Source organism: Gallinula chloropus, assembly GCF_964237585.1.
Source record: "Gallinula chloropus genome assembly, chromosome: 2".
NCBI classification, from domain to species: domain Eukaryota; kingdom Metazoa; phylum Chordata; class Aves; order Gruiformes; family Rallidae; genus Gallinula; species Gallinula chloropus.
This window is the reverse complement of record NC_140086.1, coordinates 56,061,153-56,076,403: the sequence shown is the minus strand read 5'-3', so window position 1 is coordinate 56,076,403 and position 15,251 is coordinate 56,061,153. Positions and strand designations below refer to the sequence as shown.

The window sequence follows — 15,251 nt, the reverse complement described above, 5'->3', positions numbered from 1 at the left end:
GTTCAAAGTTACAGATAATTTAGAAATTTCTGGTTTTACATATACATTGCATTGGCCATTGTTCAGCCTTCATGCACAACTTAATTTTATTTTTCTTACAGTCAACACTGGTTTTGGAAACTTTCTTGCTGTAAATTTTATCTTTTCCACTTTAAATCACTTAAATGATATTTACATAAGTGTGCAAATTGCTTTGAAAGATAGAAACAAACACTAACACATAATGTACAGACAGCATCTTCTATAGTTAAACATTTACTAAAAGTCAGTTAACATTCCTATCACACTTCCATTGCCTAAAATAGGAGAATAAGTTATATAAAATAGACCATCTTATTTTCAGACACTTCCATTTCTGCAGATTTGGTCTTTGCAGCAACATTGCAATCAAAGATTAAGATTCTACTCCTAAGATTCAGAGAAGCCCCTTTCAATCCAATAGTAGCTTAACATGTTTAGTACAAGTTACTTTTTTCACACCTGGCACAATTAAAAGATGGGGGGAAAAAAAAGCTGGGGGAGTGGGAAGAAAGCCTTGCACATCTATTATGGGGTGGGGGTTTTTGGCAATATGAAAAGTATTTATAATTAATTAATAACTTTAATTTTTTCTTTTAAGGGCCTGTCAGCATTATAAGCACAGTTTAAATAAAAAGTCTGCAAGTTCTTTCACAGAAGCACACAAGGGTCCCAAGTTTTCTTCTTATGCATATCATCATCTCAGACACAGTTGCTCTTACACACACACACAAAAGAGTAGACTCCTTGGGACAATTCAACAAAACCAATTGATTTCAAAACTGGAAACAGCAGGGAAAGCTTTAAGAAAATTACGTAGTGTTCCAAAGTGCCCCTAAATGTGTTGGTTTTTTCTACTTGCAATGAAGACTCCTCATAAAAAGTGCATGGTCAACTTTGTGAACAAATCCAGAAGACAGATGTTGACTAAACTGCAGTGAGATGCTCCAATAGTGGGAAAAAAAGAAGAGATACAGGGAAGTATTCAAAACTACCTTCCACATGTACTCATAATCAGAAAAAAGAGCAATTCAATGCCTAACATTTCAGCTAGACTATTTTATAGAAGTGTACAAACTTCCATATACATTAATAATGAAGTACAACTACCTGTGAGACAGTAAAGAGCTACAGGTGTAGTCTCAAACAGGTTTAAAAATCCAAGCTGATCATTACACAATACGAAGAGACAAAACTGCTTTTTGAACACCCATTAACTAACGTGACTTCTACAGCAGACCCACCTAAAATTAAACACCATGCTGCAGCTTGTGTGCCCATCGCAATGCTGCTGAGTACTGCTAACCCCAAGACAAGTGAGAATTAACCCCTCTAGACATTTACCTTCTTCACAATTACGTCTGACACACTGATGTCAGACATGAAACACGTATCAGACATATCCTTGATATTTTTGAAGACACCCAGTTCTTTAATATGGCAGAAACCATACCAATGCTTAACACTGTGCTTTGGGTCTATTTATTGAACTTTGGGCATCACCTATTATACACAAATTCCTGCAATTCCAAAAGATCTCATTCCAGTGCAGCTCTTGATTAGGTTCTTCTGAAGAAAGAGACCACAGCTACTACTTCCAGTGTTGTCAGCGTTTAAGCATAAAATGGCCAGATAACATTAAGACACCAAAGAAGCCTACAAAATGTATGGTTACTCGAAGCCAAATAAAACCAGAGAAGATGCATTAAAAATCAGTTGCTTGGGATCCTGAGTTAGTTTGAAAAATGCCATTTTTGAAACAGCTGTTCTGGGCTTTGAAAATAAGGAAGATTGAAGCATCTTGTAGACTAGTGCATCCTCAGTAGAACACCTAGAACATGGATGTACTCAAATCCATCACTGAAACACTCCACCTAAGTTTTTTGTTACAAACACTGTCTGTAGAGCTTTATATTCAATGCACATTAACTGCTACCTTCAGGGGGGTTGTTTTTGGTTATGGTATGCCTCAGAAACACCACTAAGAGGTTGTCTGCTCCTTCCATTCCCAAGTTGTGCGTTACAAACTCTCTGCACACATTTATTTCCAAGGACTTCAGGTCAATACAGCTCATAAGGTGAAAAATGTGCGTATACTTTTAAGCCTGCATGACAGCTACAAACTCGTCAGTTTCGTATCTTCCACATCCACATGCACACTGCTTGCAAAGAGTAAGGTAGTAAAATAATACTCCACAGTGGAGTAAAACCAGGTTGAAAATAAACTGAATGCTCCCCCTAGTGCTTATACTAGTGAAGAATCCTGCCCGGCACGCCCTGCCTGAAGTGGTGCTTAACAGGAGATAGTCAGATGAATGATATTTAACTCAGAAAACAAATCACAAACGTATTACTAGGACCAAAAAGTGTCAGCTGTTGAAATCCAGCATTACAAGTTTGTACCACTGTCCCTATTCCAGTGCTTCTGGGGTTTCTCTTTTAAACTGTGCTTTTTTAGTAAAAGTTTCTCTCATATTTCTCCCCATCAACTGCAGGCAGGGCCCTGAGGAAGCTCCTACCAGGTAAGAAATTAAGTCCAAAGATGTTTCAAGATGATAGGTATGAGCATGGTTTTTCTCCCGTATTGCATCCAGAAGCTGCCAGGTTAACATCAGCATTCCCATATCACAATTGCAATGAAGCTCTGGTAAATCTGGTACCTTTGGATACGCTCAACATCACAAATAAGTCAGATATTTAAGACAACCTATGTCCATAGCTAGCATAGTCCACCAGAATATTCATCCTCTTCCTCGTCAGCATGAGTCCCCCCTGCAGCTGGTCCTCTGGCTTTGTCTTGTGCAGCATTTGGCGATTTCTTCTTGATTCCACCTCCCGGCACCACCAAGGTAAGACCAAGCTTGGCATACTGACAACAACAAGGTGAGTTTAGTTTGTGTACTCTAACAGAAGTAAAAACTTGTTGAATTACACTGCACAGAACGGACTGACACTCATAACAAGCAGGTAAAAATTCAGTACAGAAAACAGATCGCTGCTGCTTTCAGAGCACGTATTTCCAACATAGGAAAAATGAAACAAAGTCAGGTTTATTTTATCTCAAGCCCTCTGAGAATGGGATGAGAGACCTGCAGTGATACTGCTTATTACAGAGTAATTTTCCAGCATGCAGCTCTGCATACATTGCCTAATTGTTCATGTAAAAAAAAAAATAAATCTTACAAGTGTCTTTCAGTAAGACCAGTACTCTAATTTTTACTGTTCAACATAGTAAAAAGTCAAATTAGTCAACACTTTACAAAGCTCAGCATAGCTGGACACCTTTACTTCACAACTCTATACTTCCTAAAACCTGCAAGTATGATTTTTAAAAAACAGGTGGGTAAAGTGACAGACTACTTTCTTAAAATAAAAAAATCTTTCACTTTGCTAAGGAATAAGCACTGAAAAATATTCAACAGTCCATACTTGTAGGCATTGTATTCTGTAATGTTTATGCATGTGTATCAGCTATATGCCATTTCTGAGCTAAAGGATGAGCAGCAAACTGTTCTGGCCCCTAAGGAACCAATGAGAAGGGAACTGAATTTTGGTTTACTTGTCAAACTTAGCAAATGCCAAACAAACTGCTCTTTCGCCTCAGCCTTCCCACCCTGAAAGGAACAGTGATGTAGGAATTTACACAGGTAGAGAGCAAAGTAAATGAATGCACAAAGTTCACAGGCACAGAGTAGGCCAACAGTGAGTCACAATAACTACATGGAACCTGATGCTCTTATTTTCTTCTACCAGAAAAACATCTCTCTCAACCTGAACAAGAAAAAGGATTGTATATAAAAAATAAAATCCATAGGAACTGCCTACTTACATCATTATCCATGTATTTGAAGAGCGGCAAATTACAGACTTCAGAAACTTGATCCTGATCTTGCTGGTCATACCCTTCTAGAAGTTGCTCTAGTGCTGCACAGTCTTCACTTCCATTAAACCCTGGTATACTGAATGAAATTGAAGAGTTCATTTAGGGCATTTCAGCCACCTACTTGACACTGACACTCAAGCTCTTCCACCTTTAAATGCTGCAGAAAAACAAGCAGCTTCTAAGAATGTGGTGGACTCCTTATTCCACAAAACTGCCTATAACCACTTTGATTTCTCCAAGTACGAGGATCATATCCACAAAATTTAAGCTTTCAACACCATTAGTTTGCATACTGTGAATCAGATCACAATCGCAGTCAAGACAAAAAGATTATTAGAATTTTTCATTTTCCCTGACTAGTTAATAAACTGTTCTTCCACTTCACATACAGAAAGAGATCTTTAATGAGTTTCTATATATAAATACAAATTGAAGACTTGGAAAATATGAGCAAGATGTTTAAAGACTGATTTTGAAAAATTCTTTCTAAAAATAAAGTACAATTTAACTTGCACATATGTTCAAGTCATTTCACTAAAAAGAGTTGAAGTAAAAATATGTTGTTACAGTATTTTGTTACTGCCATCACCCTACTGAAAGCTGAAATGGAGAGTTGCTGGGAAAGCCTCTGGAACCAGGGTTAAAACACTGATCTGACACTATAATTTTCTCCAGGTTATGTAAAGAATACCTTCTTCATTTCAGTGTATTCAACTGCTTCCATAATTATCTTTCACTTCCATTGAATAAAAAAAGCCCCTTTTCTTCTTCCAATGTGTGAGAAGGGCAAGATTGCTTAGATCAACATCACTAGAAACACAGTAACGCACACACTGCAAACTTTTCTTTAACAAAAACATTTAGATTAATCTTTCCCTCAATTTAATCACTACACCAGTTTAACTGTTTGTGATAATGGGATTACACTATTGCACATTTTGAGACTTCATTCCATGTCTCCACCTTCAAACTATAATAAAATGCCACAATGACAAGTTTGAATTTTAAGTTTTTAAGGGCTTCCTACCTATGACATGGCAGAACAAATTTTAATTTTTTCAGAATCTGTTAGCAATATCTAGAAATGCCCAATTTTAATCCTAAACATTTGTTTACAGTAGCTAATCTGTCTCTGTTCCATGGGAGATAGGGGGTGGGAATAACCCAACCAACCCAAAGGATATCTGCTCAGCTTTTACTAAGGGAAAAAATGGAAAAAAACTTATACTTTCCATCTCATTTCACTTGCCACACCTAACTACTTCTTTATGACTAACTTTTCAAGCTTAGGTTCATTAAGAAGAATCACCATGGTAGTTACAGCTACACCTGTTAAGGGTGAAAAAAATTCCTGAGAGTCATATACCAGGGAACGCCATTATTGTACTGTACTTCAGCAGAGGTATAGGCTTAAAATTTCTGGACAGGCAGTGTTTGCATTGCTCCTTCATAAGAATAAATCCACATTAATGAAAAACTCTGATTAAAATTATAGAACACGAAGTAGACTTACCTATAGCTTTCCCTCACACACCTTTCTGCAGCAACGTAATCATTTCTGTGAAGATGAACCAAGACTTGAGCAATAGTTTTCTAAACAAAAAACAAACAGAAGAAACCCAACCTGATCATTCTTTAGAAGTGAACACTAAAAATATCAGAAAAATACTGGACTGGTAATATTTTAGTGTGATAAAAGTCATGACAATCTGCAATAATTCTAAAATAGCTTAGATGAGAGAGTCAGAATAGCACAGTGAAAAAGTACTCAGCCATGTCCTCAGCTGGTATGAAACAGATTGTCTCTAATACGGCATTAAACTGTTGTTTAGTGCCATAATAATGCCATAATAAGAGTTACTGGGGCATGTTTCCTTTGATAATGTCCTTATTTATTTGTTTTTTGTTTTTGACAGGTCCTGTAAATAACAAGATAATCTTATCTTCAAAATTACAGTAGTGTTAAAAAAAAAAAACACAACCAAAAAACACCACAGAGATTGGAAAAACATGCAATACAACAAATTCTCATAATTCTCATCAAGAAATGTACCCCTGAATCAAAAGGTACATACTGTCAGTCAGATGTTAGCTGTCTTTAGTTACCCAGAAATAACTGAAATGCACTATCAGAAACTGTCACTTAGAATTTACCTTATAGCACGTTGGGTAGTTTTCTATTTCCTTATAAATACTTTTTTCCTTTTGAAGAGACAATGCAGCTTCATCTAATCTAAAATAAAAAAGAAAGAAAGAGACAGGAAAACCCCAGTTAGGAGCATCAGTGCCAGGAATACAGCATAATGAACCTGAGACTAATTACAAAGTGTTTAATACACCAGCAAGCCTACTGGAATATAGAGCAACACAACTGAAATTCAGCAGTAGATCTTACTAACAGAGGAGATAAATATCTAGCCAGCAATTCTTTTTGTATACAGGTAGGCCAAGAACATGAAGTTATTAATTCAGAGAAACCTCATTTTTCATAACCCTATACAAGGTGAAAGCCTCGTTACGTACCCTAACAGATTTCTGTATGTCATGAGGTCAGTATAAGCTATGAGGAAGTCTGATAGCCATGAACTATCAATATTAAGTCACAGCAACCAGTTTTAAGTTTGAATACTTTTTTAATCATTGTTTTAAGCTTCCAGAAATTAGCAATAGCACATGAGCTATAAAGCAGCAGAGCACCCACGTCTTGCAGATGTTCTGAAGTTATGTTCTGAAATTATGGCAATTAGTTTTCACAGAAATACTTCCAAGTTACCTTATAAATTTCCTTTTCTGACTACAATTCTGCAGTGAAATAAAGTTTCTTGAAAGTAGAGGTAGAAACCCATAATATTTCTTAGAGATTCATGTTTCAGTGAAACCAGTCTAAGCCAAATTGCAGGTTGCTTGGTGCTAGCAATTAACAATTAAAATAAACTGAAACTCCAAGGTACACTCTTCTTGAAGTCCAGAATCACACTGCTATGGATTTCTTTCCACAAGTTAATCACCGAATTGCCCTTTTCTGTATTCCACAGCTACTAAAAACTTTGAAGTACTTTCTAAATATTAAGGCTGCAAGGAAAAAAAAAAAGCAACCCAAAACAACAACAAAAAACCCAAACAACAGAATCCTGAAGTAGTTTAAGAATTAATGAAAACTGCAGTATGTGCTTTCTAGCTTTTCAAGAAACTGAAAGGAAACAAAGCCTTGCAACCCACATTCTCCCACCCCAGAACATAAAACTAGTGGTTCCTGGATGAACACAGCCTATCCCACAGACACTGAATTTTAGTTTAAAGTAGCAGCATATAAACCCAACAACAGCAAGAAAAAACAACCAACCAACGAAAATCACTATTAAAGATTCAATTATTTAAAAAAAATAAGTTATAAAGCTGTACCTGCGTCCTCTGACTAGAAGTCTTGATGCCTTCCCTAGCATTTCTAATGCTTGCCGTAAGCGCTCTTCATTCTAGAGAAGAACAAAAAAGAAATAATCCATTTGTATTTCATTTGCATAGAATCAAGACCACTAGACCTTAACCTAAGCATGTCACCTGTAATTTGGAACCACTGTTAATTACTGTATCAGAAGTTCACACAGTCAATGAAAACCTGCAGAGTACTGGTGCATCCAAGTCCCACAGCCAGCTCCCACATGGATCTGCATCAATGCAAACTTGCTAATCTGGACACACATGACAAAAAATGACAGAGAAGTACAAAGGCAGTAGCAAAAAGTCTAATTATCTGCTCATGGGATGGGTAGCACATCAAGCACACTCTTCTCTTCTGGACCTCTAGGGATTTCAAGCTACTTCAGGCTCCAGAACTCAACAGCAGCCATGTTTCCTACCCTTTTCGCTGCCCAACAAGGGGCACAAAACTTGACAACATACAAAATTCAATCACGTCCCAAACTGAATAAAAGGTACAATAAACTGGCTCCTAAATCTCCTTCTCTACAGCATAAGATGCCTTCAGCTTAATTACTCAGCCACTGAAACAAAAGGGAGGAAAAATAATTTACAGCCTCATCCTAAGCTTTTTCTTAACTTTATAGGTGACCCTAAACATCAATTCATTGATCTCCACATATTTCCTGGGACTGAAAAGTTCTATGCTGGTGGGGAAAAAAGCCCCAACAAACTAACTCCCAAAACCCTTACTTACTTCAAACACTGATGCTGCTTGCTGATAGAGCTGCACAGCCTTCTCTGGGCTCACATTTTCTATTAACCTGTAATAAACATAAATAATTTCTCTTCAGATGAAATGAAATTTATTTTTTTTACCAAAAAGCAAACAAAAGACAAGAAAGAAAACCAAAGACCTACCCATGCTCTGCATGGATTCTAGCCACCAATACCACAGACTTACTTTCCAGCCCGTTCCAGTGCAATAGCTGCTGTATCTGGCGTCCCGTTCTCCAGGTACATCATACTGGCCTTCTCAATCAGCTGAACTGCTTCAGGGAGTCTCTGCATCTCCTGCAAAGTGACAGTCAGTGGGATGCTGCTGTCAGGAGCTCTGCTTATGTACAATGAAATAAATCAGAGCAAACTGCAACACCTTATTTATTAAGGATTTAATTTTTATTTACAAGCTTGTAGAGCTAGCAAAAGCTGACCACCAACTCCCTAAAATTCACTTCTAAGTATCAAACTTTCATGTAAGGCATAAATTTGTGGTAGTTTGGAGCAGAAGCAGCACCCCTCTTCTGATATTCTCTTGACATGAGGATCTCACCTTTCCTTCTACAAAAGGAAAGCCTTTTTTTCCCCCTCCAATGACAAATGTTGCTTCCCTAACCTACTGAGGGTACTGGTGTGGACTATAAACTGCCAGAAAAATATTACTTTAATATGCAGTTCGTTTACATTTCTTTGTAAAATGGTCCAGGGCACAATATTCTTCACCATAAAACAGAACTTCTTAACAAAACCTAGTAAATGAAAATACCTTTAACATCATGCCAGCTTGTTCATAAGCTCTGCAGAGAAAAAAATTACAATGTGGTTAGATAAGGTGTATTTCAGCAAGCTGTAGTTATGCAGCAAAAGTTAACATACATCAGCTATTGCTACACTGTTAATACCTAATGCTTTGAAGATATTTCCAGTGTTTTATTTAATGGGACGGTGCCTGTGTAACATTCTCTTCCACAAATTAAGTTCTTCAGCCACACTCCCCAATAAAATCTATTGTCATGATCTGACCCACAAGCAATATCTGGATTATTTGTCATTATCTGCTTGCAACAAGGTAATCTAAGAAAAAAAATATTGATAGAAAAAGTGCTGAAAAATGTCAGTCAGAATTTCTTCAGGTGGCCATTGCAAGCTTCCAGACTTTCCTAGCCTGCACTTCCATTATCCCAACTTTGAAACAGCGAGATGACTTGAACCACACCACTTACTACAGCATGATCAAAATGACAGTTCATGCTTGTACCATGTTACAAAACTTGTTTCAGATTACTCACTGCTTCTGTACTTACTTGGCAGCATGGAAGAGACTGGAATTAACATTGTCAAAGTCAAGGACAAAATCCACAAAATATAATGCAGAACAATTATTAATGTAAAAAAATAAAAATCTTATACAAGCACAAGTTTCAAAGCAAGGAATCCCCATAATTCAAACCAAACCTACTCCATTTGCAGGCAAGGTGTCAAAAATAAATGCTTCAAAGAACTGAATAAATGCAACATACCAAAGCCTAACTGCATGTAAAGTTGTAACAAGCACACTCAATTTTAAATACGTGCTTTTAAACATGACTGTAAGTATCGTAACAATCTCAGAGTTAGATTTAATTTAAACTAAATGTTTGTAGGTATTTAAACAGAAATATAATAATTTCAGAAGCAGTACCTAGACATCTCAGTCACTAGTCAGCATCATATCACTCTAAACATTACTGGAAGCAACATAAGATTTTTTCCTAACCAAAAGAGTTCTTTAGTTTTCCCACTCAGAGCACACAGGAACGGCCTTTTAAAAGATCATTTGTGAGATTGACAAAACATGCCAATATACTAAATACATCTTCAACCAACCCCCTTTACTCCATTTACATAGCAACCAGGCAGCTTCTTGGAAAAAGGAAAAGCAATCACTGAAAAGATACGCTTTATTGTTTTCATGTGCCTCAGCTTCCCGTAAACAGGCTTCCCTTGCCTGGTCAAACTGCTTGGCATTCTTAAAAGCAACAGCTGCAAGAGATCAAATAAAGTTCTTATTTACAGCTTGCCCTGGTCCTTTTTTCATCACTTCTGCTCAAGTGTTCAGCCACCTAAAGATGCAAACAGACTCTTTAAATGAATGGTTGGAGTTTATCAAGCTCTTCCAAAAAACTCTATGACAGTTCTCCTTGCTTCATTAGTCACTCAGTTACCATTGCTGTACAACGCATTGTGCATGATGTGTTTCACTGGATTTTGGAAGTCACTCATTCTGGATTTTAACTACAGACCAGCAGGAATGCATTCATATATATTTTTCATCACACAAAATCTGTATGGCAGGATTAGAAGCGTATCATCAACAACGCATACCTGTAACAACTTCCTTGACACAACCACTTCAAGGTACAAATATGTATTTCTACCTCCACTAGATTGAGAGGATATTAAAGTAGGATTTAAAATAAATTTCAGTTTATAAATGCTCCAGTTGCTCTTCCAAGTTTGGGTTGTTTTTTTTTGATTCAGGCTTAAATGAATCAGCAGGAATGCCCAGAGCAAGACGACAAAAAAAAAAAAACCCAACAATAAATTATCATTATCTAAAAGAAAATTGTTGAAGAGCAAAAAGGAATCAACCAGGAAGAGCTGTATATTCAGTCTGATACCTGAAATGGGAAGAAAAGAGGAAAAACCCTAAAAAAAACCCAACCCCAAAATCCCACAAAACTGGAAGCATCTCTCTATCTTACTGAGAGTGTCTTTATCAGGACATTCTTCACAAGACCATGAAAAAGCATTTTAAAAACAGCTTGAATATTTTTTGTTTTGTAGTTACATTCATAGGATTTGGGGGTGGACAAGAAGGAAAGCTTTATTTTTATCACAAGTAGCAATATACAACATAGAAGTTGTAAGCTTGTGTCCCGGTTTTGGCTGGGTCAGAGTGGCTGGTGCAATGCTGTGTTTTTTATTTAGGATGAGAATAATGTTGATAACACACTAATATTTCAGTTGTTGCTGAAAAGTCCTTGACCGATTAGCTTCTCATACTGATCTAGCAGTGAGAAAGTGGGGGTGGGGTGGGTGTGCACCCAGGAAGCTGTGAGGGGACACAGCCAGGACAGGTGGCCCAAACTGGCCAAAGGGATAATCCATACATTATGACAGTTATGCACTGCATATAGGTTGGCTGGGAGGTGACACCGCTTGGGAACTAGCTGAGCACTGGCTTTGGGTGGTCAACAATTGTGCTATTCATCACTTGCTTTGGATGTTCATTTATCATTATTATTCTCATCTTTTTCTGTCCTATTAAACCATTTTTATCTCAACCCATGAGTTTTACCCTTTTTCTTTCTGATTTTTTTTCCCCATCCCACTGCAGGGGGTAGTGAGTGAACAGCTGTGTGGTTGCTTTATCACTCTGTCTAGTTAAACCACGACACCTTGGAAAAAAATAAAACTGACAACTCTTCTAGATCTCAAAGTACAATCTGAAATTTATTTTACAGTACTAGGGTTTTTTTGTTGTTGTTTCATCTTACTTTGCCTTCACAAGAGTTTTACTTACACAGCAAAGTACAGAAAAATGTAAACTGTTAACAGGTTACCAGGGATTAATCTTAAAGAATACTTTGAAGCCATGAAGTATACAACCATATTTACAGCCATACATACCTGCCTTGCCATATTCGGTAGCTGCACTGTCATAATCTGGTTTCCACTTTAAGAATCCAGTTTTCAAACTACAATGCAAGCAGAAAAGCCCATTAACAATTAGGAAAAGTTTTATGTATTACCTTCAAAGCATTTCAGATGCATTTAAAAGGGGTAATTTCCTATCTGCCAATATTATTGTGGCATCACTACTGTAAAAATAAATGCCAGCAGTGTTCAGAACTGCATACAGTACTACAGTGATCCCCCCCAGTTAGATGTCTCACCCTAACAACCTTCTACCGTCCCCAGAGAGTCATCACAAGTCCAGTTCCTCAACAGCAAGAGGTCAACCAAAGAAAAATACTTCCACGTACTCCAACATGATCTCTCAAGATCTCTAACATATATATAGATACAGACTGGGAGAAGAGCTCCTTGAGAGTAGCCCTGCTGAGAAGGACCTGGGGGTTCTGGCGGATGGGAAACTTAACATGAGCCAGCAGTGTGCTCTTGCAGCTCGCAAGGCCAATGGTATCCTGGGCTCCATCAGAAGAGGGGTGGCCAGCAGGGACAGGGAGGTGATTGTCCCTCTCCACTCTGCCCTCATGAGGCCCTATCTGGAGTACTGTGACCAGATCTGGGGCCCCCAATACAAGAAAGATGTGGAACTGTTGGAGAGGGTTCAGAGGGCCATGAAGATGATTAGGGGACTGGAGCACCTGCCCTACAAAGAGAGGGTGAGGGAACTGGGCTTGTTCAGACTGGAGAGGAGAAGGCTGCAGGGGGGACTTCATTGCAGCCTTCCAGTACCTGAAGGGAGCATACAAACAGGAGGGGATTTTTAAAAGGATAGATATAATGGCAGGACAAGGGGGAATGGACTAAAGTTAAAGGAAGGAAGATTTAAATTAGATATTAGGGGGAAGTTTTTTTACAGAGAGTGGTAAGGGGCTGGAACGGGCTGCCCAGAGAGGGATGGATGCCCCGTCCCTGGAGGTGTTCAAGGCCAGGTTGGATGGGGCCCTGGATCCAGGCCTGGAGGTTGGTGTCCCTGCCTGTGGCAGGGGGTTTGAAACTCTACGATCCTTGGGGTCCCTTCCAACCCAGACCATTCTGTGATTCTAATACCATGACACCTGACAATAGTTTTTAATACACACCACAGTTTCCAGTGTTCCTCTACAGTAATTTTTTGCTGCTGAGAACTACCAAGAACCCTGCATAAACAAATGAACAGATTTACTTACCAACATAAAGCCTCACAGGTCACTTACATGTCTACAATACCTTTTGACGTTAAGTGGTGCCATGTGCACACACATAGATATATAGGGAAAAATATATGTTGCAAAATGGAATGAGTCACCAGGAAATCTTGTTTTCAATATTATGACTTCCTCACTTTTTTAAACAAATATAAAAATTGCCATAACTTTAGAGTCCACTTCCATATTTGTTGTGGGCAGAACTTGAGATGCAATACATGCTTAATTTGGAAAGACTGTTGTATATAGATACTATGTTGGCTTTTGTTGCGGTACTTGGATGAAAGCCACAGTATGTAACTCTAAAGCAGCTCTTCACAGTGTATTATTTTTATCACAGGTAAAGCCTCAAATGCATAAACTGAAATAAATAATGCTTTAATCTGCACACAATTTGAGATTTAGGTGCCTTTTTTTCCCCAAAAAGCTTTCTAGGATAAGCTTGAAATAAATTCTACTAAAAGGCACTTTTGATAAAGTAATTTGAACTAAATACTCCAGTACAGATTTTTTTATCCTAAGCAGGTCTCTCCTCTATCACAGTTTATACTTTTGCTCCTTAATTTCCAGATGGACCATCATTTTTCTTACTAAAATTAAGGCATCTTTGGATTGGTCTGCTCAGTTGCATCTACACTGCAGCCTGTGAAGCTGATTCTAAGCAAAGTGGCTACATTCTGCATTAAAATACACACTAAAATACTACTGTCTGTAGATATTAACCCTCCTAAGCTAAACGTCAGCACAGGTCTTTGATGGCACCTAAACAGAACTATCACACCTTCCTCATAGGCAGGAAACAAACACACACACACACACACCACCTCAGCACATTTAAGCTCCTTTATTCACCACAATCCCTGTGACACTTTTCTCCTGCTTGTCTTTCTTCCCAGACAACCGAGGCAGAAAAGCAGAAGCGACTCCCCTCAAGTCCCAGCAATACAGGTTACAGGGACCCTGCGGAAGCTCCCGGCCGCGGGCTCCTGAGCCCTACAGCCTCACCCCACACGAGTTTCTGCTTTCAGGGCTGCTAGGTTCCCCCAGTTCGGAGACGAAGGCTGCCCTTCAGCACCAACCGCCGCCCACACACACACGTCAGGAGGGTTCCCTGAGGCACAAGAGGGCCCAAGCAGCCGTGCCCTCCCACTCGCCCCACGCCGGCCTCTCCCCAGGCCCGCGGCTCCCTCCCCCTCAAGGTCACGCCGCCTGGCACACGCGGTTGCCCCTCGCCCCCTCGGTGAGACCACCGCCTCGCACAGGCTGCTCTCTCCCTACTGCTCCGCGCACGGCGTCATGGGAGCTGTAGTTCCCCCGAGGCCCCTACTCCCCGCAGAGGCACCGGCGACAACTACAACTCCCAAGATCCCACCCCCCGGCCGCGGCCCAGGGTGACAAGGGGGTGCCGAGCTACTGCGCTAAGACAGCAGCCCCAGGGCTGAGGGGCCGCGGCAGAGGGGGCCCGCGGCGCCAGGCAGCGCGCTGCGCAGAGCCCAGCCGGAGGAGAAGGAGGAGATGATACGGCACCGCCGTGGGGAGCGGAGCCAGGCGGGCCTGACAGCCCGATCGCTGAGCTGGCAGCCGTCGCACCCGCTTCGCCAGCCTCCCGCACGCTCCGACCCCTCTCCCCGGCCCGGCCCTCCGCTCACTATTTCTCCGCTTTCGCGATGTGCTCCAGCGCCTCGTTAATCTTCTGCGCCGCCATCTCGCCAGCGCGGCAGACCTCCCCGTGGCCTCTTGCCGGCCGCCTCTCTGCCCTTCCGCTACGGAACGGCGCGGGGATCACGGGGCGCCGAGAGGAGGGGCTCAGCTCTCCGCCTCCTCACCGCGCCTGCGCCCCAGCCGTCGTACGGCCCCGGACACGGCGGGCGTGTCGGGGGAAGGGTTGCCGCTGACAGCTGTGTTGAGGGGAGCTCCCTTGCTGCTTTCGCGGCAGCCCTGGGGATGGTTTCACCTGGCGGGGCTGTGCCGGTGAGCGGCTTCCCGCAGCGCGGAGCTGTGCCTCGCTCCGGGGAGCTGAAGGCGCCTGTCTTGCAGGAGCCCTCAGCCCTGTCCTGCCCGAGGCCAGCTGAAACTCACTATGGAACAGTGGCGAGTGCAGGCCCGCGGTTCCCAGAGGGCAGTTTTCGGTGGAGAGGCACCACTCCCGGGCCGAAGGCTGAAAACCGTAGCTCGCCCTGCTCTTGAAGAAGGCGCAGGAAGCCTTTTTGCTGGGGCACGCTCCCCTGACACGC

General features: G+C 40.7%; 1 protein-coding gene across 1 annotated transcript; it reads right to left on the bottom strand.

The window, feature by feature from the left end:
* Positions 1–2,706: 2,706 nt before the first annotated feature.
* NAPG (NSF attachment protein gamma) lies at positions 2,707–14,790 on the bottom strand. Its single transcript, XM_084280202.1, has 12 exons — positions 14,667–14,790; positions 11,771–11,838; positions 10,036–10,120; positions 9,403–9,420; positions 8,865–8,895; positions 8,283–8,392; positions 8,076–8,142; positions 7,304–7,374; positions 6,056–6,134; positions 5,415–5,494; positions 3,848–3,977; positions 2,707–2,887 (listed from the first exon to the last, which is right to left on the bottom strand). The coding sequence occupies exons 1-12, from the start codon at positions 14,720–14,722 to the stop codon at positions 2,738–2,740; spliced, it is 945 nt and encodes a 314-aa protein (XP_084136328.1). The 5' UTR covers positions 14,723–14,790; the 3' UTR covers positions 2,707–2,737.
* Positions 14,791–15,251: the final 461 nt, after the last annotated feature.